This window comes from Haemaphysalis longicornis, unplaced genomic scaffold (assembly GCF_048455015.1).
Source record: "Haemaphysalis longicornis isolate Haplotype H1 unplaced genomic scaffold, Haemaphysalis longicornis Haplotype H1 scaffold_155, whole genome shotgun sequence".
In the NCBI taxonomy this organism is placed as follows: Eukaryota; Metazoa; Arthropoda; class Arachnida; order Ixodida; family Ixodidae; genus Haemaphysalis; species Haemaphysalis longicornis.
Window position 1 is genome coordinate 485,754 of NW_027526262.1, and position 25,400 is coordinate 511,153.

General features: G+C 51.5%; 1 protein-coding gene and 1 non-coding gene across 2 annotated transcripts in view; both read left to right on the forward strand.

Annotated features, from left to right (window-relative positions):
- LOC144166014 (neprilysin-2-like) overlaps window positions 1-25,400 on the forward strand; it is a 98,677-nt gene that overhangs the window by 40,357 nt on the left and 32,920 nt on the right. The window contains exons 9-12 of the mRNA XM_077695682.1: window positions 939-1,069; window positions 3,999-4,278; window positions 4,354-4,452; window positions 5,337-5,414. Coding sequence (XP_077551808.1) covers window positions 939-1,069; window positions 3,999-4,278; window positions 4,354-4,452; window positions 5,337-5,414 — 588 coding nt within the window. The remainder of the gene's footprint in view (window positions 1-938; window positions 1,070-3,998; window positions 4,279-4,353; window positions 4,453-5,336; window positions 5,415-25,400) is intronic.
- Window positions 22,792-22,865, forward strand: Trnat-cgu (transfer RNA threonine (anticodon CGU)). Its single transcript has one exon. It is a non-coding gene; the product is annotated as a tRNA-Thr (tRNA).

A 25,400-nucleotide genomic window follows, 5' to 3' on the forward strand; every position in this document is an offset into this window, starting at 1 on the left:
GTACCGAAGGTGCTAGGCCAACCACTGTGGCGGAAATTCGATGACCGCTTTCAATAAAAGCCCTGATGGTGACTTCTATTGCAATTTCGAACTATGTTATCGCTTCCTTTCGCGTGTGTGGAACTTTATTTTTGCCAACAGTGCCTTTCTGGGCAGCGGTTATGCCTGTATCTCTCGCTACGTGCACCCGTTTGTGAATGCGCCGGCACCCAGTCGCCGCTCACGGGCCGCGCGCGTGAATTGACTTCACGAGTTTTTGACGAACGCTTTCCGCGTCACTTCTTTTGGCTACCACGAGATGATGTCACGCTGATGTCCATTTGCTGAGTGCCGCTCCGTGTGCTGTTCCGTCGGCTCGATAAATGAGATCCAATTAGAGTATGTTCTTCGCGTCGCAGGCCGCTCATATTTCAGCCAGGGTATTCTGTTGAGTAAAGGAAGCGAACTGTGCCATTATATTAATGCTGAAAATTGGTGTCAGTCTCCTTTAAAGCTAATGCCATTTTTTACCTCTCGATATTTACCTATTTACCTCTCGCCCCTGTATACACGCCCCGAATGCATTCCAGAGGGGGGGGGGGAGGGCCGGGAAGTGTCTGCCAACAGAGATCGTGTGTGAGAGGGCGGGAAGAAAATGTTTCATAGCACGAAACATTCCATAGCACGGAAGTAGTGAGAGGAGACCATCCATGGGAGAGTAGGGACACACCTGAAGGAAGAGTAAGGACGGAGCCAAAGGAGCGACAGACAAGCAGTGAAAGGGGGTTAAATTGTTTATGAGAGAGAGCTCTTTATTAGATGAATGCAGAGAAGTCTGTCGACATGTAGCCAATATACATGCTACCCTACAGGGATTGGAAGAAGGGAATAAAGGCCCTAATAATGTTTATGTGCAGAAAATCAAAACTGAGTATATACCACTCTTTCCTCCCCGACAGATTTCAATGGCCGAAATTCTTCAAAGAGACTTTGAGGGCCTAAATATTACCATCAATGAAAGCACAGTAGTCTTGGTTCAGTATATCGACTACTTCGAGGAAGCAGTGAACTTGATGAAGTGCACCAGAAGGTAAGTAGACGAAGAACTAACCCGAGCGTGACTTGATTGAAAATGTAGTCTTGTGTTGGATGTCCACGTCAATACGTGAGTAAAGTTAATTGTTTTTTAAGCGCGTTTATTTTGCCACAGGGCATAGATGCGGGGGTATGACTTGATGATCACTAAAGTTGATTAAATGAACATAAAAATGTTCACTTTGCAAATTAAGTCAAGGCGGGAACGATGATGAGGCCTATGTAGCCACATGGTGTATGCGGATGCGTGGTCTATGCGGAGGCCCAAGGCCACAAGATGGCGAATCCTCGTGGGGCGCAAGGCGCTGCAGGACCGCAGCAAGAGGTGGATGTCAGCCATCCAATCGCTGCGGTGGCAAACTGGGAAATAGAGGTTTTCAAAAGAATCTCGAAAGTGACGCCGTTTGCGGGTCACGGTGGTAGTTAAGGCCACCCCCACCCCAACCCTCCTAAGCACGACCTTCTGGTGCGGGTAAGACCCGGGGGGAGGGTGACAGCACACCGTGGATTTGGAGCACGTGTGCGGCGCCGGAGGGGTTCCTTTCTCGTCGTGAGGATAGTGGCTTCCGCCATGGACTGTCCACTCAGGACGCCCTTCTGCAAATCCACCATGATATTCTACAACACCCCCCCCCCCCCTTCCCCGCCAGAGACTATGCGGCAACCCTCGCCTTAGATCTCCATAAGGCATTTGATCAGGTAGGGCACTCCGCAAATCTTAGCTCCATCAACACACTACACCTAGCCGATCGAACATACACTTACATCCGCAATTTCCCCTCTGATCGCACCGCCACTCTCCGACTGGGCACCGTCAAATCAAACATTTTTGACATGCTCAACAGAGGCACCCTACAAGGGGCCGTTCTTTCGCCTCTACTATTCAATCTCGCCATGCTCCCTCTCGCTAATACTCTGGAAAATGTACCGTCGTTCCATTCGACAATATACGCGGACGACATTACGCTTTGGGTCACTCAAGGCAGCGGCCCCCACATAGAGGCCACATTCTCAGCAGGAGCTGCCACAGTCTCCCGTCTTGCTGCACAAGCAGGCTTGACTTGCTCAGCCACTAAATGAGCACTCCTACTCAAGCTTCCTCCACCTAGAATTAGACCCACTCCCCTGACCACCATTCAGGTAATGCTGGACGGACAACCAATCCCCCGGGTCTCCCAGCTTCGCCTTCTCGGCATGCATCTCCAAGCCAACAGTGGCAACACACACACTATACAAAAGACCGACATCTGGCGCAGGCCGATCTATATCCAATCATGTGGTAGTAGTGACACAATTGAGCGCCATTCGTTTCCTGTCGACAAGGTCTGTTGCCGCCTACACAGACAGGAAAGCCAGCCTAGACTGGAAGCTGCCCCATTCCCGACGCAGCACTTGTGATGCAGTCGGCGGGCCCGCAACGAGTATAGTCCTATGATGATGGGGTAGTAAACGCTTTCCCAGCAATCGGGGTCCAGGTGACATAAAGGTGTGCCAAGACCCAGCCACTACGTAAGGTCCGGTGCGCTAGGCGCCCCGCGAGAATACTGTACCACAGGTGTCGTTGCGCCAGTCCGGTTGAGCAGCATGAATGAAGTGTCCGCAAACACGTCCCGCACACGCCTGCCACGAGGCTTGATACTGGGTAACCCCAATCGGAATGAGGCGCATTAAAGTCCCCACCCACCAAAGAAAATTGGGCACCCTGGGTGTTGCTGAGGAATAGCTAATAGCCAGCGCAAATTATTGAGCGAGGGAGAGCCACCTGCTTGCCTCAGGTAAAAACACGACAACCACTGTTGCCATTGTAAATTGGACTGCGACTGCCATTACCTCCTGATACGAGTAAGACCACAGTTCTAAGGGAAGTTGAATTTGCGGGTAACCCACCGCTACATACATGGCCGCCCTGCCCGGAGGCGCCGGAGAGTGCACAGGATGATCTACCATAGATGGATACACGTGGCCACGGAAACCCGAAATAGTAGGCAGATTGTTTGTTTCTTGAAGCAGCAGAGTCCAGCTATTTTAAGCGAAGTCATAAATTTGCACAGCAATGCTTTGTCCCAGTTCTCTCCAAACTATTTCGACAGATGGCCACGCCTCTATTACGAATGTCAAAGAATTTACTTAATACTTTAATTTACTTAATGCATGGAGGTGCTAAGTGCTCCAAAGTGCCTGAGTGCTAAAACCGCAAAAGGTGGGCTCGAAAATGGTCATGCCGCGAAGGCTCTTTGCCAGTGGAATTTCGCACAGTTTCAGCTGTGTCCGTCGATGCTAGCATCATCGCGTAGCGAACGTTCCGTAGCGTACTGCAAAAACTTGGGCGTCCCGCTTGGACAGCGTACGCACTGCTACGTACAACGTACAACTCTTCAATGCTGCAACGCTACTCATGTACACGCGAAGCTGCGCTCGCTGTTCTGAATGTTACGTTAAAATTTTGTCTGTTTTAGGCGCGGCTTTGAGAAAAGTAAGAGGATAGGGATTTTAGTTAACCATATGTTTACAAAAAATATTTAAACAGGAAAAATTGTGTGACAGATGTTGAAAGATTCCTTCCTCCCTTCTGCCTGTACTACCTTGGCTGCATACCGAGTAGTCAGAGCACGTACTTTGAAACCTTAGAATTTGCAAATTCTTAAAAAAAGTTCTAAAAGAATCTTTCCAACATTTTTCTTTAAGCTCTCGTGGGTCGGTCACCCCCCAAAAATTTTGACCAACTCCAAAATTATGCCATACTAGTTCAGCGATGTCTGCACCTGTCTACCCGAGGTCGCCTGTGGTGGGGCGTGGGGAGAGCACTTGTCTTAATAGCTTTATAGGTAGATAAACATAAATTTGAAATGAGCGTTGTCCTAATTAATTAAGTAGCTTCTCACGTCTTTCATCACAAAAGTAAACTTTGTTTTCTTATTCCCCAGGGAGACGCTCATTAACTACATCTTCTGGACATTCATCCGAAAAATGGCGGAAGCAGTAGGAACGCAGCTGAACAAAATATACGAGAATTATAGAAACAGCACGCCTTTACTTCATTTCACGCCAACAGAAGAGAGTGAAAGTGAAGAAGCAGAAAGTGTCAGGCTTCCCAGCAATTTAAGCCTGCAATGCGTCCATCAACTGCTTCACACCGACGTCATGTACACTGGTGTCGCTAACTTTTACATAAAGGCCAAATTTAACAAAACCTTCAAAGAAGACGTAAGTGTTATGTTTTTGTGCTAAGGCATTCGAGCGCACAAAGCAGTCAGTTACATCTTGTCGAATTCTCCACAGGTTTTGAAGATGATGGCATATGTCAATTACAGTTTTATGGATGTTGTGCAGAACAACACCTGGATGAGCACCACTACGAAAGAGGAAGTCTTTATGAGAGTAAGAGAATATTCGGCTTAAATTTCTAAGAACGGATGCCATATCAAGGCTTTGAAGTGAATTTGAATTGTTCGGATATGTAACCGGAAAGCACATATTTATTTTTAAAGACGATAGTATGTCTAGGGCTACTTAAACGTGAAAATTTTGGTCTGTCTGTATATCTGTTTGTCTGCCTGTCAGTAACTCGATTTTGCCACCCGGCCAAAGTGAAACAGAAGTTGCCCAATGGGTTTATTTACCCGCAGCCAAATCTAAACGTGCAATTCCGGTGGCAATGTTCATACTTGTCACCATCGTTAAACAAGAACACAAGATTACGCAAATGTGAGGCAGAAAATCGACACAGAAGTGACATTTGCAGTGTTCCTTTATAAAAAAAATTATGTATACTTTATTTTTGCTATGGCAAATGAAATAATTTATCCACTGCAGAAAAAAAATTCCCTCCTTCGCCTGCTGTCGCACGCGCCGCCATAGCTCCTGGCGGCATTTTAAGAAATCAAACGGCAACAGTTACGAGAGGTTGTACTAGATAGGTTCCACATTCCACTTGGAAAGCACGTGGAAAAGGGTGACGTGGCTCTATAAACGTTGAAGTAGGGCGCCTTGATTCACGCGCGTATCCGCCGTACCTGGCATTGAGGTACCCGTCCTGGAGCAGTGGAACGCGGTAAATTTAAATCGACTTGAGCAAATCTTTAGCGTGTTTACCTTGGGAGGAGCGTGACGGGAGAGGAACAGAATGAGAGGTGAGCGGGAAAGCGAAGGGAGGAATCTACTCGGCAATGGAACTAAAGAAGCCGACACGCGGCCATTTTTTTGCTGCCCCTTCTTTCTCATAATATACAAATCTAACCCATATTTTTTTGCTATATTTACAGTTAAGATCTCTGACAACTATGATTGGTTACCCCGACTGGATGCTGGACGACACACTTTTAGACGCCTTGTATTTGTTGGTAAGTTGGTTTTTCTTAAGAACAGCGGAGCTGTTTAACCCGGCCGTATGTTGTCCAACGCGAACAGAAAACGTCTATATGGAAAGAAAAAAATCCCGGGCCATCTCCACTAACGTCAAACCTGGGGAGGGGTGAAGCATGCAGTGTATAAGAGTATTCGTAGATTGTAAGTCTGCATCTTGCCACACGGCGTGCGCTCACTGGGCGCCGGAGAAACACCGGGGGAGGGGCAATAGCGCGCTTGCTGAGTTGGTGGCGCCCTCTCTTGCACTGATTCATATTTAAGCAATTAAATGAAGGAGAGACTGGCCGTAATTTGCCTTCGTGTCACACGCCGTAGAAAGCTAAGAAGTATGCTAAGTAGCGTGAGGCGTTGGAAAACGACTGTCCCGGTAAGTTCTTTTAGTACGCGTTTTAGCTTGTGGAGGTGCAACGTTCTAGCGCGAGGCGTTAGAAACCGAGTGTCTGGGTGTTTTAGTACCGTGACTAAATGAAAATACGACAGCATGAGAGGACGACGACGTGACATGGTGATGACATGAGACGCCCACAGCCCGAGCCCCTACGTGCCTTCACCCCTAAAACGCGTATTTTGATGGGAAACGAACCCATGGGTACATCGCCTTCTGAAGTCGGCGTATATCTTATTCAACTATGAAACATTATCGCTTTCCAGGTGCACAGCATTATTTCCTTTCGGTTAATCCTAGCGTTGGCTTTGGACATCACGTCAGCGTTTGTTCGTTCGTTCGTTCGTTCGTTCACTCGTTGGCTCGCCAGCTCACTCATTCATTCGTTCGTTCGTTCGCTCGTTAGTCAGCTAGTTCACTCGCTCGTTCTCTTGCTCGTTCGCACGTTCGTTCGGTCGTCCGTTCGTTCGCTCGCTCGCTTGCATATGCCTTACTTCTGCAACCGAGCCGCTCTGAGCCGCTCTTAATAGTAAAGCTATTTAATCTTGAGCTTGGTCCAGTCGCATGACGTTGTCGAAGCTTGAGCTGGGCTAACGGCACGTGAGGAGGCCGCGAAAAAAAGAAAACAGTTCTGCGTCAACGCCTCAAATGGGAAGCACAGAACAGCTCGCGCTACAGACGCGGAATTCACGCAGCCGGTTGTCTCGGGTTGTACGACGTGCTAGCACAGTCCACTTAGGGATAAATGTGAACATCTGCAGGCATTAAGATCCGGACCTGCAGTCATGCAGAACGTTCAGCGGCAAGTTGCGAAATCCATGTGAGGTGCAACAGCTGGTTGCAACACACACACACACGCACGCACGCACACACGCACACATGCACACACACACACACACACACACACACACGCACACACGCACACACACACACACACACACACACACACACACACACACACACACACGCACGCACACACTGTTGGAATGCGGAAAGGGCGAAGACAGGCCGTACCAACGGAGTCTTGGACTGAGGACCCCGATCACAAATATCCTGACTTCAACTGTGATTAAGTGTGGCCCCGAGAAGTTTGAATCGCTCCAATCAGGACTCTCACTGGCTGAAGTTTGAAATCCGACGAATGGTAGCGAAGCGGTGAGTCAGCCGAGCCGGCACGATGGGGAAAGGGAGGACGACGCCCACGCCGTCTCCGCGAGATCGCCTCAAGCCGAGTGGCGACATTCCCGTTTCTGGTCGTTCACCCGATGCAGGATTCGGCCGAGCCGCCGCGACGCAAAAGGAGAGGCGACACTGCGGCGGGACAAGTCTGGGCAAGTCGGCCGCGGGCGGTTTGCCCTGGTTTGGACGACGCCTGAATCGGCCCCGCTGTCGGCGCGTCGCCCCGTGCATGCGCACACACACTCACGCACACCCACACACCCACTGGTCTCCTGCGCGGCGTTCTCTAACTGGCTGACCAGTGCGCTGCCATATTTGACCATGATGCCTCAGGGTTTCGGCGCTGGCGTTCGCTCATTTGTGCTCTCCTGGCGCGCCGTTCAAACTGGCGTTTCTGTTCTTTTAGGGGCGAAGCTCCTCTTGCTCTGGCCCTGTCCCGTTCCTCGTTGCTGCTGTATCGGGCACATTAATGATGATTGTGGCAGGATCCCCCTAGGGATTGGCCAACCAAAGATTGGCCGAAGAGGTCAAAATGTCCAACGCGTTCGTTGCTACCCAACGAGGAGGAGAGGAAGAAGAGGTTGTCGTTCCTCGCCTGCGAGCTCAATACACGTACGCGACACAAGACGGTCTGCAGAAGGCGACGGCCAAGGTGGCTAAAATGTCACACACCGAATTCGCCGACTTACCCATGGAGATTCTCATCGTCCCAAACAAGCCCTACATAATCACCACAAACATCGACGTCGTCGACGGGCTTGTCAACGGAGCGCTCCGGTGGTAAGCTTGACGTGTCGAGTCTTTATATGATGTGCGGGCGAATGTTTCACGGTTTTACCGATAAGCATTTTAGCTTCGCCCCTCATCATCATTCACTTCGTGGAGATGGCAGGATTTTTTTTTCTTGTTTTCGGGGGTTTTGATGCATCCCCTCAGGGGGTGCCCTTGACACATGACAAGTGCTGTCCTACGTCCGGAACGTCTCTAAGCTAGCTAGTCCCTGACGACGAGGTAGGCCGTATCGTCTCGGAGGGCATGGATGTCCTGGTGAGATGCAAGCAAGCCAGGCCAAAGATTTGTATCAAACGGGAGGCTTACGTTCTCGAGGAGAATTCGCTTTGTGTTCTTCCTGCCGATAGGAGCTCGTGCGCACGAGCTGTCCTCGGCGGATGCCCTTCACACCGGCTCCGTCTTTAGCCCCTCGTTTCTTTAGTATATTGACACCCCCGCTCTCAAGATTGGTACCACGAGGATCGCTGTGTCACACAGATTCCCGGGATCCAATATCTTGGACATCGGAGTGCCCACCGGACAGTTACAACCATCTGAAAGTGCGACCACGCCACCGACCGCGCTAGGCCTACTTCGGCCTCGCGATTCCATCTAGCTCGCCTGAGCCGCAGCGGCGGCGTTCCACTCTACCGGCTGCGGCGCAGCGACGCCGCTCAATTCTCCAGCATGGAAAACGTCGTCGAAGGTGAAGAGATGGACCCCGCTGAGTTTCAGAAGCCTGGCTGGGCCACCATCCGGCACCGCCAACAAGTCTTGCACGCCGCGGAACAAGGCTCCACAAACATGATGAATACTCCAGGCTCAATGCGCGCAGCACAACACGGCCGCCGGCGCCCTCCGAAGCGCCAGCCACCTGCTTCCCCACTGCCAGCTTCCGACGTCAAAATTATCTTACACCCACGCGGCGGACTAGCGTTAACGTCTCTCGCACAAGCAACTCTAGCTGACGTCATCCAGGCTCAAGCTGGATTAGCCCCTAACCGAGATGACCAGATAAGAATTACCCAGGTCGCCAACTACGTCATCATCAGCACCCCATCAGAGGACCGAGCGAAAATGAACATCAACATCAACTCCCTCACGCTCCGTGGACAGCAGTATGAAATTGCAGCTCACGTCTCTGCACCAGCCAACACCGTTGTCGGTGTAATCTTAAACATTCCCGAGGACAATACTCCAGAGCAGATCATGAACAGCATTTGCAACTACAACCCGGCTCTTAAAATACTGGACGCCAAAAGGTTGAACTCTTCCTATATGGTTCAAATTCTCTTCGACGGCATGCAAGTACCCTATTGGATCCGCTACAGGGACCTATCGCTGCAAGCCGTTTCGGAGGAACACAGAGGCCTGCACAGCATGTTGGCAGGCCGGACACAGGCCAGATGTGTGCCCGAATTCGAACGCTCAAGCTGGTCCCCGTTGCTCCAGCTGCGGCACAGTGAACCCCGCTGAAGCCCACCCCTGTTCTCCCAGGTGCATCGTCTGTGAGGGCCCTCATGTCACTACGATTGCGGATTGCGCTAAACGATTCCAACCGCGCAGACGGCAACCCACATTTGCCCAGATCATGGCTGAAGGCCACAACATCAACAGGACCCCTGAAAAGGACGCCGAATTCCCGCGATCACAAGACAAACCAAAGGATAATCCCCCCAGCCAGGCCAACGACGCGGGACCCAAAACAACTGGTGGCAACTCCTTCTCGCCCCGCCGCCGGGTCACCTCGTCAAAACCCGAACTGCATTTTGAAAAATAGGTGAGCTACCCTAGCGCCTCCCACCCTGGCTTGTCACACCCGCTCCCGCCCCTCCCTCCCTCCCATGACATCCTTAAAGCGCTTAACGCCATTAGGGCGGAAATGACTCTCCTTCGCCAGGAGAACGCAGCACTCAGGCAAGAAAACCAATCTCTGAAACAGAGAATTACTCCTCACGTGGAAGAAGCTCCCTCTCCCTTTCCCAATCCCCCTCCACCCAAGCGTAAGGCAGTTTCAGACGACTCCCAGTCCGCTCCCGCCTTGTCGGACAGAGAGGAACTGGTGGGCAAGCACCTTACCGCTATAGAAGACTCATGTAAGCAGGCGCTCCTGGAGCGAAAGGCAGAATACTCCAACTTTTATCAATCTCTGCAAGGAAATCTCTCCGTTGTTTGGGCCAACATTGAAGAACTACGAACAGAAATGCACAAGTTCATGAGGGAAATTTTTGCCCGTATTAACGCTTCCACGGCCCCTCGTGCGGTGAACCAGCCCCCTTATGACACCACGTATGAGCAACAATAAGGAGGTTCTCCGAGTCTGGCAGTGGAATTGCAGAGGGTACCGCAGGAAACGCCCCAATCTGCAGATGCTCATTCAGTCTACAGAGTTACCCCCTGTAGTTATTGTCTTACAGGAAACAGGCACTGCAGTTAAGCTCCCGGGTTACAAGGCGTTCCAATGTATAACCAATCCAAAAACGGCGGTCAAGACTTGGTTCAACGGAATGTGCCAGCTCAAAGATGTCAATTCGATAGCGTTGATATCGCACATGATTTTGTCGTCTTATTTCCCCCTAAACGAGATGCACTTAGGATATGCATACTTAACGTATATAGCAGCCCCAAAGATACTGGGCACAAATTTGGTCACTTATTTTCTCTCGCTAAGCAGGCAGCCCAGAATCACATGCTGATGATAGCAGGGGACTTCAATGCCCCTTATACTGTGTGGGAATTGTGGAGAACCGCGACCTGCGATCCCGAGCCAGCGTGCGCTTCGGGAGAGACGCTTGTGCGCTGAAACCGGTCCGGCGCTCCGCTGGTTCGTCGGCGTCCCCCGAGAGATGGCGCCACCGATGTGTGCGGGGATAGGCGCGCGGGCGCGGGCGGCGCGAACGTGCGCGCACGGGAGTCGAGGAGAGTCTCGTCGGAGACCCGGTCGGGGCGAGATCGGCGGAACATGGCGGCGGTGATGGATACGTGCATCTCAGGTGGGAGCTTTGTTTGTCGCGCGCCGTGAGTGCCTGCCTCCCGTTCGCGGTCACGACCCGGACGGCGTGATTCGTGAACGCCGTCGAGCCTTGTGCTCGCCTGCTTTGGGGTTCCCCAAATAAACGGCTGTGCTTCGGCACTACTGTCTACTGTGTTCTCGTATCGGCGAACCTCGCTGGGCTGCCGTAGCCATGGGAGCCCGCGTGGTTGACACGCCGGGAGCTAGCCTGGTGGCTTACGCCAGGACTGGCTAAGTCGCCCCGGGGAACACCCCTGATATATCCCACATGGCGCCCGAACGTGGGTCTCGTATTCAGACGAATTCGAGGTTGCTAGCTCCCCGAGAAATGCGTTGCTGCAGTCGTAGCCCGCTACCCTTTGTCCGGAAGACTTCGGACGAAACGCCTCGCGCCAGTCGGTTGCAGGCAGACAGTTATGATGCCCGATACAGCCGTGACGGCAAATGCGTAAACCTTCCTACATGCACCAGGCGGTGAGTCAGTAGGATACCTCCGAGCACCGCAGTCGCGGCCCGCTTGCGAAACGGGAGGTGCGTAGGCCTTGTCCCAACATGGCGGCGGGTCGCCTTCCTCGTAGCGCCGTCCCCGCGCAGTCGCGCCGGCGGCGCCGGTTGAAGTTTCCCCCAGGCGCGGCGGACACTACCGAGCGAGGGTGCGGTGTTTGGGAGTTCGCAAGCCGCACGATGAGCCCGCCGCTACTGCGCTTCGAGTCCGAGGCGGAGTGTTTGCCGATTTGACGCCTGACAAAGAGCGAGGGGGATCGCTGAAGAATCAGTCTCCTCTCGCTGCGGGGGGAAGCGGGAGCAATGGGACCGTTGTCTCCGCGCTTCCGGAGTGCGTGCGTCTCGATGCCGTGAAGTCTCCGCTCGAGATTGCGTTTAGGCAGTAAGAGCTTCGCGCGGCTCGGCAGCGGGCTCGTTGGTCGCGAGAGATCGCCAGTCTTAGTAAGAGACGGACTCTCAGGCGACCTATACCGGTGATTTGCGCCCGTAAGCCGCTGGTATTGCGGTTGGCGCTGGCTCTACGGTAGCTTGTATTGCTGCGAGTGAGTTGCAGGAGCCCCGCTTGCTTGATGCTGACGCTGCTTTGCCGACCAACGCACCAAGCCGAAATTACTCGGACGGGTGTTTCGACGCTGACCCCCCGTAATAGTCAGGCGAGCTGCCTCCAGGCGGGGGTGGCTGCTGGAGCACAGTTGCCGGACTCGTGATTCCGCGAGCAAGCGAACGTGCAAGGGGGAGCCCCCTCGGGCATCTTTTTTACCCTATTTGGCGAGATCGTCGATAAGGTTTCCGGCCAGTCACAGGAGATTGCGGAGTCCCGCTGCTCCCCACGTCAAGTTTGGGAATCGTTTAAACTGGACGGTGAGAGCGAGACCTGCAAACGGATACAACCGGGAGCCACGCCAGTCACCACTGCCACGGACAGCGAGGATGGCCTGCTGAACCACCTGCGGGACCGAGCGCGGCCCGCGGAGCTACCGCCAGTTGCTGCTCCGGCCTGCCGGGCGGCAGCCAACCGTTCGGGAGGACCTGCGGCCGAAGCGGCCACGGAACCCAGGAGGCGGCGGGATCTGGCGCCTACGCGAGCGGCGCGAGCCTTCGGGCAGCCGCAGTGGGCGCGGCCGTTCCTGTTGCCGCCTCGAGCTGGGAGTGGGGGTCGCATCATGGCGCGACCCCGGCGTTCGTGGGCTGCGGCTGCAGGCTACCCCCGGGCCTGCCAACCTGCTGTGCTGCCCAACCGCGAGAGACTCGGAACCATTGCAATGTGTTTGCGGGTTTGTGAGGCGAGCATCGCGACGACGGCATGGTGTGGCGAACCTTGGTGTGGACTAGCACGGGAGTGGCGTTCGGTGGCTGTTTTGCTGACTTGAGACGTCGTGACGAGTGTGGTGCAACGTGACGTCACTCGAGCTCACGTGGCGTCCAGTTTTAGGGGGGAGGAGTGTGGGAATTGTGGAGAACCGCGACCTGCGATCCCGAGCCAGCGCGCGCTTCGGGAGAGACGCTTGTGCGCTGAAACCGGTCCGGCGCTCCGCTGGTTCGTCGGCGTCCCCCGAGAGATGGCGCCACCGATGTGTGCGGGGATAGGCGCGCGGGCGCGGGCGGCGCGAACGTGCGCGCACGGGAGTCGAGGAGAGTCTCGTCGGAGACCCAGTCGGGGCGAGATCGGCGGAACATGGCGGCGGTGATGGATACGTGCATCTCAGGTGGGAGCTTTGTTTGTCGCGCGCCGTGAGTGCCTGCCTCCCGTTCGCGGTCACCACCCGGACGGCGTGATTCGTGAACGCCGTCGAGCCTTGTGCTCGCCTGCTTTGGGATTCCCCAAATAAACGGCTGTGCTTCGGCACTACTGACTACTGTGTTCTCCTATCGGCGAACCTCGCTGGGCTGCCGTAGCCATGGGAGCCCGCGTGGTTGACACGCCGGGAGCTAGCGTGGGGGCTTACGCCAGGACTGGCTAAGGCCCCCGAGGAACCCCTCGTATATCCCACAACTGCTTGGGGATACTCTCATTGTACAAAGAAGGGTCGCCTGCTATGGGAACAAATACAAGCACACAGGCTTGTTATTGAGTCAGATTCCTCGATCCCCACCAGAATTGGCAATAACGTCCAAAAAGACTACTCTCCAGACCTCATTCTCACTCACAAAATCAAGCGCTGCCGTTGGACCTGCACTGATTCATCGCTGGGCAGCGATCACCTAATTATTCAAACGGATATCTTCCTTGACGTTACCATTCCGCCGTGAACCAGACAAACCTATTTTACTAATTGGGATGAATTCCGCAACGTCCGTGCTAATAACCCCTCGCAAGAAGTTAGCACCGACAACTTCCAGGACTGGGTAGACAGAATCATCTCCGATGCCCGACTTGTAAGCAATCGCTTAGAACCAGAAATTCCTTCGGATATAGTAGATTCCCGGCTACAGCACATGTGGGAAGCATTCAAAAGCATACAACGCCGCTGGTGCAATAACAAGCACAACCGCAAACTCCGCCTGAAGCTAGCTGAGCTAACCGAGTTCATACAAAACCACGCTGCCGAATTAGCGCGAGATCAATGGAGCGAGATCTGTGATCAGATGAAGGGAAACTTAAGTATGAAACGCACATGGTCACTTCTCAGACATCTTCTAGTTCCCGAACGGTCTAAGACAACTCAGTTGAATCGACTATCCGCCATAGTTCATAATTTCCCGGGCACAAATCAGCAACTCCTCAATAAGGTACGCTCTCATTACATCCCGATCGGCGATAGACAGGCTATTCAGGGGAAGCTAATGATGAACTAGATGCTGAAATAACGGAAGCGGAGGTACGAGCCGCCCTCCTCCACATTCGCCCAGGGTCGGCCCCAGGACCAGACGGCATCACAAATAAGATGCTCCGTAATCTAGACGACCAATCTATTTCAACACTTACAAAATACTATAACCACTTTCGGAAACTCGGCGTTTTACCCCAGTCTTGGAAGACCGCAAAAATTGCCCTGATACATAAACCGGGGAAGCCGCTTAATATTGAACATCTTCGGCCCATCTCCCTCACTTCATGCGTTGGAAAAGTACTAGAGAACATCATCCATGTTCGCCTTACGAATTATCTCAACTCTACCAATTTTCTTCCTCACTCCATGATTGGCTTTAGATCAGGATTGTCCACTCAGGATATTCTTCTTCAACTATCCCGGGAAGTAATTACCCCTCCGTCAAAAATGGACACGGCCGCTGTACTTGCCCTAGACCTCACGAAGGCATTTGACCGGGTATCACACAAGAGAATCTTGCAAGGACTGGCAACAGCCTCCCCTGGAGAACGTACTTACAACTACATCCGGGACTTCCTCACGTCTCGCACTGCAATTATTCAGGTCGGAGACGTCACATCAGACGTTGTTGAACTCCCCTAAGTTGGCACTCCGCAGGGCGCCGTACTGTCTCCGCTTTTATTTAATTTCGCCCTCCTCAACATCCCCAAGAGGTTGGAAAGAATCCCGCACCTTCACTTTAGCCTGTACGCGGATGACATTACACTCTGAGTACCGAGTGGTAGCGATGCCCTCATTGAAAAAGCCCTACAAGCTGGTGCACAGGTGGTTGTCGAGGAGGCGGGTGCGGCAGGACTCAACTGTTCACCTCAGAAATCTCAGCTCCTTCTTCTACCTGCGAAGCGTAGATCGGAAGCCCCACCGGACATAAAAATTCAGATTGGGACCAACACCGTCCCAACAGTAGGAAGTGTTAAAATTCTTGGTCTTTTCATACAGCGTAACAGATCAAACACTCAATTTATATCGCAAATTACATAGCATGTAAACCAAACTATCGGCCTAATTCGACGAATAACCACCCGTCACAAAGGACTGAAGGAGATAGAAAGACTCCAGCTGGTACAAGCTTTCGTGATAAGCCGCATCACCTACTCACTCCCTTATCTTCATGTAACAAAAACCGAACTGCAGAAAATTGAGTGCCTCATTAGAAAAGCTTATAAGACGGCGTTACAAGTGCCCATGCACGCATCCACTGCCCGACTCGAACGTGTGGGGGTCTATGAAACCACGGAGGAACTCGTGGAAGCCCATCATATTAATCAACTGCGGAGGCTTTCGGCCACCTCCACCGGAAGGCACATACTAGATCGTCTGAAGCTGCATGCCCCTTTAATTACTGATAAGAGACTCCCCATTCCCCGCGATACGCATGCATGTCTTATAGTCCGCCCCATACCGCGCAATATGCACCCCATTCATCACAAGGGTTGCAGGGAGCATAGAGCACGACAGCTGTTCCTGCGCTTTCCAATAAATTCACGCATACTTTATGTCGACGCGGCGGACTATCGGCACCACGCCGCATGCGCAGTGGCAGTAGTCGACCAACCAAATGCCCCCCCCTGTCACCTCCCTCTCCGTCCGTACCACTTGTCCCGCGACGGCGGAAGAGACGGCAATTGCACTAGCCTTAACTCAACGGCCAGCCCCCGCAATCGTAATCTGATTCGAAGACGGCCGTTCGAAATTTCGCCCGGGGTCTAATAACCCCGCAGGCCCTCCAAATTCTCTCCAAAAATCCACCCACCACCCCGATAGAACTGATCTGGACTCCAGCCCACACAGGTGGGGGGGGGGGGGGGGGGGGGTAACGAGGCGGCCCACGCTACTGCTCGAGCACTCACTATCCGAGCGGGCCCCAGCCTTGTCCCCTTCCACGGTCCCAGATCGGCTCGAGATAGCCTCCTCAGCTATCACGACTTGGTCCTACACCACCGTCTCTCCCGCCGCGCGTTTCCCCCCGCTCATGTCAGCCTTCCCAGGAACGTACTATCCCAGGAACGCACGTGGTGACTCTTGCAGCACCATTTCACCCCTCACTATTTCCCTCCTCCAACTGCCCTTCGTGCGGTGCTCTAGCCACCGTGTCGCACTCCATGTGGGCATGTCCTAATGATCCCTTCCCCGCCATAGCGTGTGACGAGCAGTGGGAGGGGGCGCTGGGTAGCTCGGATCCGGGGATCCAAATCTCCCTGGTGAACCGAGCCACCGCTGTCGCCGCCAGGCTCATGCCACCGGCCACCCCGCCCTTTTAACTGCCTTGTTCAATGAAGTTTATCTCTCTCTCTCTCTCTCCTGTCGATAAGTAGGGGGCTTTGCTGTGTTTCCCATGGGATATTTAACGTCAAAGCTTACAAAGGAATCAGTGCTGTTTTTAGTTTGCGCCGTGTGTCCGTCTTCACTTCGTCCGTGTCTGCTGTTTTTTGCGCAATAATTTCTAGTAATCAAGGTAACGGTTCGCAGAATCTTTGGTTTCACTTTTTGTAGCGCCACGTGTGTTAATTCAAGTGACCTCGCATGGGAAATTATTGGGGGTGTCGTTTGAAGCTTTGCTTTCCCATCACTTTCACAGCGTAGATTGGAGCCATTTTTTTCAGTTACTGCCAAAGAAAACTCTTGTGGCGAATGCCGACAAGTGTGTAGGAGGAAAAAACAAGAACCGAAGAATAAACAAGATTGACGGCTCTGATATGCAAGCGGGACTTCTTAGTCATTGGGAAGTCTAAGAAAGCGCATGGCTTGGCGAAGGTGCTGGCCGGTAGTGTACACACATAACTCCGAGGCATGGATGACAACGGACCTATTCTGCAAGTGGGTGGTAGAGTTCGACAAGGAGATGAGCGCGAAGAAGTGCAAAGTTCTGCTATTGCTCGACAATTGCAATGCACACCATGTCAACTCACATCTAAGCGTTGCCGAGCTCCTTTTCCTTTCTCCAAACACAACCGCTAAGCCACAGCCGATGGACCAGGAAATGACAACAAACTTAAAAGTTCACTATCGATGCCGTGTACACTTTCTCAGAAAAATTGGCCGCGTATCTGCTCCTTTCGTTGCAAATGCCGTCAAAAGACGATAATCTTTATCGGCTTTTGCGAAGTAAATGCCTCCCTTCGCTTTCCCGCTCACCTCTCATGTTGTTCCTCTTGCGTCGCGCTCCTCCCAAGGTAAAGACTCCAAAGGTTTGCTTAAATCATTTTAAATTTTGCGCGTTCCACTGCTCCAAACCGGGTGTCTCGATGTGAACGCTGCCGTACGGCGAAGACGCTCGTTAATCGAGGCGCCCTACTTCAACGTTTATAGAACCGCGTTTCCCTACTCCACGTGCGTTGCAAGCAGAACGTGGAACCTATCTAGTGGAACCTTGCGTAACTGTTGCCGGTTGATTTCTTAAAATGGCGCCAGAAGCTATACTTGCGCGGGCGACAGCAGGCGACGGCGAAGTGAATTCTTTTTCTGCAGTTGATGAAGTATTTAATTTCGCAAAAGTCAAGCATGTCTGATTTGTTTATAAAGGAACACTGCAAATATCACTTCTGTATTAATTTGTTGTCTCATATTTGCGTAATGTCTTGTTATTTTTCAACAATGTTGACAAGTATGAACATTACACCGGACATAGACGGGTAGATTTAGCTGTGACTATATAAGACTATTGCGCAGGCATTGTTTTGCTTTGGCCGGGTGGCTGAATCGAGTCACAGACAGACAGACGGACAGACAGACAGACATACAGACATACAGACAGACCAAAATTTCTGGGTTTAAGTAGCCCAAGAAAGACTATCGTCTTTAAAAGTGGTCGAGGGTACTCTGCACGTGTTTCGTGAGCGCAAGTTTCAGACCAAAGGCCTCCATAATGTACAACTGTGAGCCGACACCCGCTTCTGAACTCAGGTACACAAGCAACGTGTCAACAGCTGCAACAGCTGCTCCGGAGGTCACTAGCTGAGCTGCGTCTCCGGCGTCACCTTCGGCGTCCGCGGCGTTGACACCGATGATCGTTTCCCTTTCAGAAACACTGCTGGCGAGTTCGTAATTCGAGAAATGCTCAGCTGCGACTATGTTTTCACCCGTGAAGGCGAAATCCATGCAGTTCAAGCTGTGTGGTACGAGGTTTGCAGCGCTACCAGACTCCCAAAGCTGACCTAGGCGCTTCGCTGCCGCGGCACCACCTATACTGCATCACCGATATCACCTGCTGCTGCTTCTTATCAGGAAGCGCTGGTACACCGCGAAAAACCTGCTTTCCGCGATCAATGAAGTATTTTCGGCAACTTCACGTCCCTCCAGGCAGCGCTCGCAAAAAATATTGCCTTCACCAGCAGCAGCTTTAAGTCTCCAGAGTTGTCAGCGGTCCATATGTCGATGAGGAGATGCTCCATTACACGGCGGTGATAGTGGACTCTGAAGTTTGCTATCACACCCTGGTCCATCGGCTGTAGCTTAGCGGTTGTGTTTCGAGAAAGGAAAAGGAGCTAGAGAACGCTGAGATGTGAGTTGACATGGTGTGCACTACGATTGCCTTGCAATAGCAGAACTTTGCGCTTCTTCGCGCTCACCTCTTTGTCGAAGTCTACCACCCACTCGCAGAATATATACCTTGTCATCCATGCCTTGGATTTATTTGGGTACGCTACCGGCATTCACAGCACCTTCGCAACGCCGCGTGGCTTCTTGGACTTGCCAATAACTAAGAGGTCCCGCTTGTCTGAGCCATCCATGTTGGCGCACACCAACACCGTGATGCGATTCTTGCTGTTTCTCCCTCCCACACACTTGTCCGTCTTCTCCGCGAGAGTGTTCTTTGGCAGCAACTAAAAAAACAGCTCCGTTTCATCAGCGTTGTATATCTTCCTGTCAGCGTAAGTCTCAAAGATGCGCCCGTTGTGCTGCTCTATCCAATGCTGGAGGCCGTCTTCCACGACGGACGCAGCTTCAACAACAATGCTCTTGCATGCGGCACCGTGCCGTTCTTTGAACCGCTGCAACAATAAATCGCTCGGCTTGATGTTGTCGTGACCCAGAACGATCCCCACACTACTGGCCTCCTGCAGCAGGATCGGCCTGCCAACGCTGCCAACGTCACTATCTAAAATGGCGTCAATTTGGTTTGAATTTCTGATGATGGTCACCAAAGACAACTGCTCAATGCCATACTGGCGCGAAATGTAAGTCTTCTTGATGTTTTTCCGAACGTCACCCAAAATGGCGCATTTCTCTTTCAACGAGAGCACCTTTCTTTTCACCGTAGACATTCCGGGTCTCACTCGGCTCTACGCTTCGCCACAGAAAGCACAGGGAAGAAAAAGTTCGAGCATGCCAGTAGAACACTATAAAAATTTGTCTCCAATCCACGCTGTGAATGTAATTGGAAAGTGAAGCTGCAAATACACACCCACAACGAATACCCATGCGACGTCACTTGAATTCACACACGTGGATCTACAAAGAGTGAAGCCAGAGACAAGTGAAACGTACTTATCCACACCCTTTATTACTTCACAACGACATTTACGACTGAATCGCTTCGCAGCGTTCTCTACTTCACGTCGCTCCTCGTCAGCTCGTCGTCTCGCTTGCGCTCTGCTTCTTTGGCGGCATATGCTGGGTCCTGCCTAGCCTGCTGCTTGCGCTGGCGAATTGTGCGAGAGCTGCTAGGTTTTTCCTACGACGCTGTTGAGCGAGACGGTTTGTTCTTTTCGTCGAACATTATCTTCACGTTGTTCTTCTGGCGTCCTTACTTTTCGTGGTCTACCCATGGTTGCCTGGAATGAACTGAATCATATGCTATACCCGTGTTCCTTTTAAGGAGCAGCCATCTGGCAGCCGTCGCCTGCCTTTCGTGGGGGCGGCGTCCCGAACGCAGCAGCGACGCCAGAAATAAAACAGAGAGGAGCGTCTGGGGAAGGGTGAGGAAGCGGGCATGTAAGGGTGGCAAGCGCAGCCATGGCGTCATCTCTCTAACTGCACCCCCCCCCCCCTCACTCTTGTTTCATGCGTCGCCAGAACAAAACACCCTCCCCGTCCTCCCTCTCCTCATACGCTGCTCCGTTCGCCGGTAATCTAAACCATGTGAATGTCGTTATCTTAAATTGTGCGGTTTGCACTTCACACGAGGGCTTTGAATGAGCGCAGGTGGTATACCCGCCGCTGTGATGGTTGAGTACACCATCTGTCTCACCCAACTCGTAGTGTGGGCGTAGCTTAATTAGTAAGACGACGGGCTGTAGCTGCGTTACTATACTCGGGTGCAGGCTCGATTCCTGTAGATGCCAGTGAGCCAGTTCTTTTATTTTGCCTGGGAGTTTCTGTAGACGCGGACACGATAATTTTCTTGGCTGGTAGAGGTATACTGCTGCGCAATAAAAATCAACCAAGAGACCGTCAGCCCGAGGCAGGTTGGGCGGTTGGACAAAACGCCGCTAGAATAGCTATTCTAGTAAATTTAGTTGGGCAGGCCGCTTGATCATAGCTATCGTTTAGTGTAACTGGGGGCGCCGCGCCGTGAAAAACAAGGCAATTTCGTAGTACACCGGCATGCTTTGCTTTTTCTCCAAGGAAGGGGCACTAGAAGCGGGTGACTGGGAGCTCCAGAACGTTTGGAACATCTGCCAACAGGTATTATTTTTTCAAACCATGGTTTTCTTTCCTCCATGTTTCCAATTAGCGAGGTGTACTATACAGCGTGAGGCTTAGCGAGCCACAGCTGCCAACCAGCCCGCGCGGCCAAAGGTCGGCCTGCCTGGCTTAAAAAAACGGAGGCGTTCGCTTGTTTCCAGACAACGCGCGAGCAGCGCTGGCTGTGTGATGCAGCGAAGAGATTTTTTATAAAATGAGCCGATGTGGACTAAATGGCAAACGTTGCTGGCGGAGGCGCCCGGTTGCCCAGAGTTGGCGTTTTCTTTAGCTTTGATTCACCCGAAAGCTGGGAAGGTTATTTAAGTATAGTATTTTTGTTCCTTCTAAAAAAAAAACTTCGCTAAATACGCGCATTTGCATTTTTTACGTCGTTAAAACTGTACCAAAAAAGACTTGAAACTATGAAAACACAAAATCACTTCGTTATAACCGCTATTTCGCTATAAGTGGGCTGCACTGTATGTACAGTAGAATCTCGATAAACGGAAATCGCTTAAACGAATGGCCGCTTAAATAGAATAGTAGCTTGTAAGTTGGTTGGTTTCGTATTCAGATTACGTAAAAAGACTCTCGGTAATCGGAACTAAAATTTCCGCGTCGCCGTGGAAACGGATCCAGAAATGGAACTTTTAGATGCGACTGCATCTCATTCACTCGCCTTGTCCCTGCATCCGGCGTCGTCGGCGTTGTTGTCGGCGTCCGCCCCTCCCCCATCCTCCTCGCCGCGCGAGCTGCGCTCTCCGCCGCTCACCCCCTCTCCTCTCCGATAGCGAACACTCTCTCGCGAGGGGCGTTGGATTAGATTCGATTGGCTTGGCTTGGCTTGGCTTGGCTTGGCTTGGATTAGATTGGACTGGATTTGGATTGGATTGGAATAAAGTTGATTGTGTTGGATTGTGTTGCGTCATAGCCGCGGCAGACGCACTGGCGCCGGCGCGTCCCCTGACCGTTATGCGCGCCATAAAACACGGTGCCTGCGCCGCTCCACTCCATCGTTCCAGCGCCGTTTCTCCGCTGTACAACGCTGCAACGTGTACCCCCATGTGTCGCGTCTACACAGGGGTTCCCGCGAGGGGAGGTGGGAGTTTTGTTTGTGAGAACCATTGGCATGAGAATCAGCTTTTTAGGGTCGGTCTGTTTCGATTTTTTTCTTCTTCTATGTCTTTTTAGCCTCGTTGGCCTCGTAAGCCTCGTCTCATTAGTGGTCAGCCGTGTTAGCGCAACGAATGCAACATCGCAGTTCGTGTTCCAGTCGTTCGGTCTCGATTCAAGACGCTGAGGTTACAGGGCTCAGCTCCTTCTGCCTTGTTCGTGCCATCGCGGTGCTATTCGCGCTTCATTACCGCGTTTCCGTATTCTACATTCGGTCGCTCGTATCACTCGCAAAGTTGAGGCGTCTAGCCTCCGTGAAGACGCAGTTGCAAGGACTTAAATTGATTGATGCATTTTGTAGTGCACAGCGACTCATTGTTGCCCAATCAACTTTGTAAATGCTATGCCTAAACCTTTTTTTAGTTTTCTTGCTTTCTGAAAAACTATCAGCTACATCCACCTTCTAGTGCTTACAGTTCCATGAAATGGTATGAAGAATGCGTACGCACACAAATTTGCACTTTTACACATCTATCTCAGTAAACGAAACTCCTGTTAAACGGAACTAATTTTTTGGTCCCTTGAAGTTCCGTTTATCGAGAGTCTACTGTATATGTACATATATACAGATATATGCATACAGCGAGTCGTACTTGGAAATGAGGGGCTCGTTGAATGAAAACAGAAATAAGGGTGGGCAGTCAAGAAAGCCAAGGAAAGCAAGGGGGAGAATGTGGTAGTTCATTTATTGTTCTTGAAAGATATATTTTTTGCAAGATAGAAAGAAAGGGGTGAAAAACGTGCCCGCCGGGTGGGATCTAAACCTACGAAATCCGGTATACGAGTCGGAGTGGCGGGGAGTACAATCCCTAAGCACAGGAAACAATTACCTTGACGTAAATACCCAAGAAAATGGAGGGCAGCACAGCCCCGCCGGTAGCGTAGTGGCCATCGCACCAGACGCGTAATCTGGAGGTCGTGGGTTCGGATCCCACTTGGGGGGCATGATTTTCTCCACTTTCTCACTTTCAAAAAAGTGTATCTCTTTTAACAAGAATAAATTACCTACCACATTTCCCCCTTGCCTCCTTGCCTGTCTTGAGTGCCTACCCTTATTTCTGTCTTCATTCAAAGGTTCCCTCATTTCCTACTATGATTAACTACGTCCATACCGAGGGTCTGTTCTGGCAGTCTTGGTGCATCATGAACCACTGCGCAAGCTACAAGGCATGGTACGAACCAAGAGGACAGACGAAGCACTGACTGACAACTGGATTTTATTTTCTCTGGCAATGCCGACTATACACGAAACTGAAGAAAACAAAACATGATAACACATGAAAAACTGAAATGAAAAAACAGAAAACCACGCCAACAACTAACAATTATCGGCACTTGCCCTGTTAAGATAGTCTAGCTCCGTCTTCGTGAGTGCAATCGAGGCTACACTGACGCCATTCCCTCCCAAGCGTTGAATTTCGGCGGCCTCTATAATTTCGCGAGTTAGCACCTTCAAGTTTCTGCTGATAACGCTGCAATTTTCAAACACCGGCTTGCATTTGCCTGTATCGCAGTGTGTGGGAAGATGAACAACGGCTTTATTTTTAACGTTATTGTGGTGCTCCCGCAGGAGGTCATTGAGGCATCTACCGGGTTTACTTATATATACACTTTTTTCCACAATTTAAAGGCAGGTCGTATGCTATGCCTTCCATGCAATCCAGTAAAGGCATTCTGTGCTTTATCTGACGCGAGGATTTTGCCCTCCCCCCAGAGCTTTGGTTCATAATGCAGAGGGCCGACAGTTTCTTTGGGGCAGAAAAGCACACTTGCATGCCCGCCGTGCCAGCTATCCTTCTTAAGTAATGCGAAGTGCCATTAAGGTACGGGATAACAGCGACTTTTCTTTAGGCCATTGTTGTTGGACTTGCGGTTGCGAGCCTCCAACTACTGCTTCTTGGTCTTAAACATACGTTCGGCTACCCAGGCCACCCGCCGCGGTGGCTCAGTGGCTAAGGCGTTCTGCTGCTGAGTACGAGAACGCGGGTTCGATTCCCCTCCGCGGCGGCCGCTTTTCTGATGGAGGCGAAAAGCAACAGCACCCGTGTGTACGAGATTTCGGCGCACGTTAAATATCCCCAGGTGGTCAAAATTAATCCGGAGCCCTCCACTACGGCACGCGTCATCGCCTGCGTTGAGTCGGCGCGTTAAACCCTACAATCAATCAATCAAATCAATCAATCAATCAACCGAGGTCAGCACATGCCTAGGGTTTCCTGAAGCTGAAAGACCCGTAGCCTGCGCTCTTAAGCTGGCTTCAGCATTGTGGCCATAAGATTTTGAAAGCGCATTTGTAAAACAGAGTCGCACAATGCCCCTGTGCTGACAATAAAGGCAACAGCGTTTTTGAAGCTCTCGGCTGGTATGCCCAACAGACATGACCATCGGAAAAAGCCTGAGTTCTGGAAATCTGGTGGAATTGCAAACCGGCATTTCATGCGTTAGTGTCAAAGGTTGCACACAAGTTTGAAAAATCGACAAGACACTCGAGGCCTGCTGATCGAGACATTTGAGGGTACAATTAGGCATGACTCGTAAATCAACCACCCACTGAGACCAAATCGTTCAGTGCGGGAGAAATACATAATCCTATTCAATTGCCATTTTTCTAGAGAAGAATTTTGTCTTTCCGTGCCACCAGCGTTGATCTCAAATACAAAGATAATAACTGAAGAAATCCACCGACGCGCACTCCTGCCGCGTTTTGAAACGGGATTGCCCCAAACCGGTCTAGTTGCGGGGTTAGCTTTTTCTTATTTCGTGTCAGTTTTTTATGTGTTTTCCATGTTTTGTTTTCTTCCGTTTCGTTTATATTTGCCGTTGCTGAAGAAAATACAATCATGTTGTAAGTCAGTGCCTTGTTTGCCCTTTTGCTTCGTCCTGTGTCTTGTAGCTTGCGCTGTGGTTTAACCTGCATAACCAACTCGCACAAGTGATCACATTGGTAAGTCTTGATGCCATAGGTAGCTTACGAGGTTTCAACGCTGGTCGACCACTCCAGACACGTCGTAGACGCTCGAGTCACGGCCCGGTGGTTAAGAAGTAGGTCCCCGTCACCCCGATTAGTCGGAGTGGCGCTGGCTACCAGCCCCAAGCACAGGAAACAATCACCTTGACATAAACACCCAAAAAAGTAGAGGGGAGCACAGGCCCACCGGTATTGTAGTGCTCATCGCACCAGACGCATATTCTGGAGGTCGTGGGTTCGGATCACACCCAGCGGGCGCTTTTTTGTACATTTTCTTTCTATCTTTGAAAAACATATACAGTATCTGTTTCAAGAAGAATAAATGACCTACCACGTTTTACCGCATGCTTTGCTTAGCTTTCTCAAATGCCTACCCTTATTTCTGTCTTCATTCAACGAGCCCCTCGTTTCCAATGCTGTCACAGGTGTATTAGCTGGCGGAGACCAATGCTGCGTCGTTGCCCGCATTAAGTGTCGAGAAAGTAGCTCTGCCTCCAAAATCACGTTCCT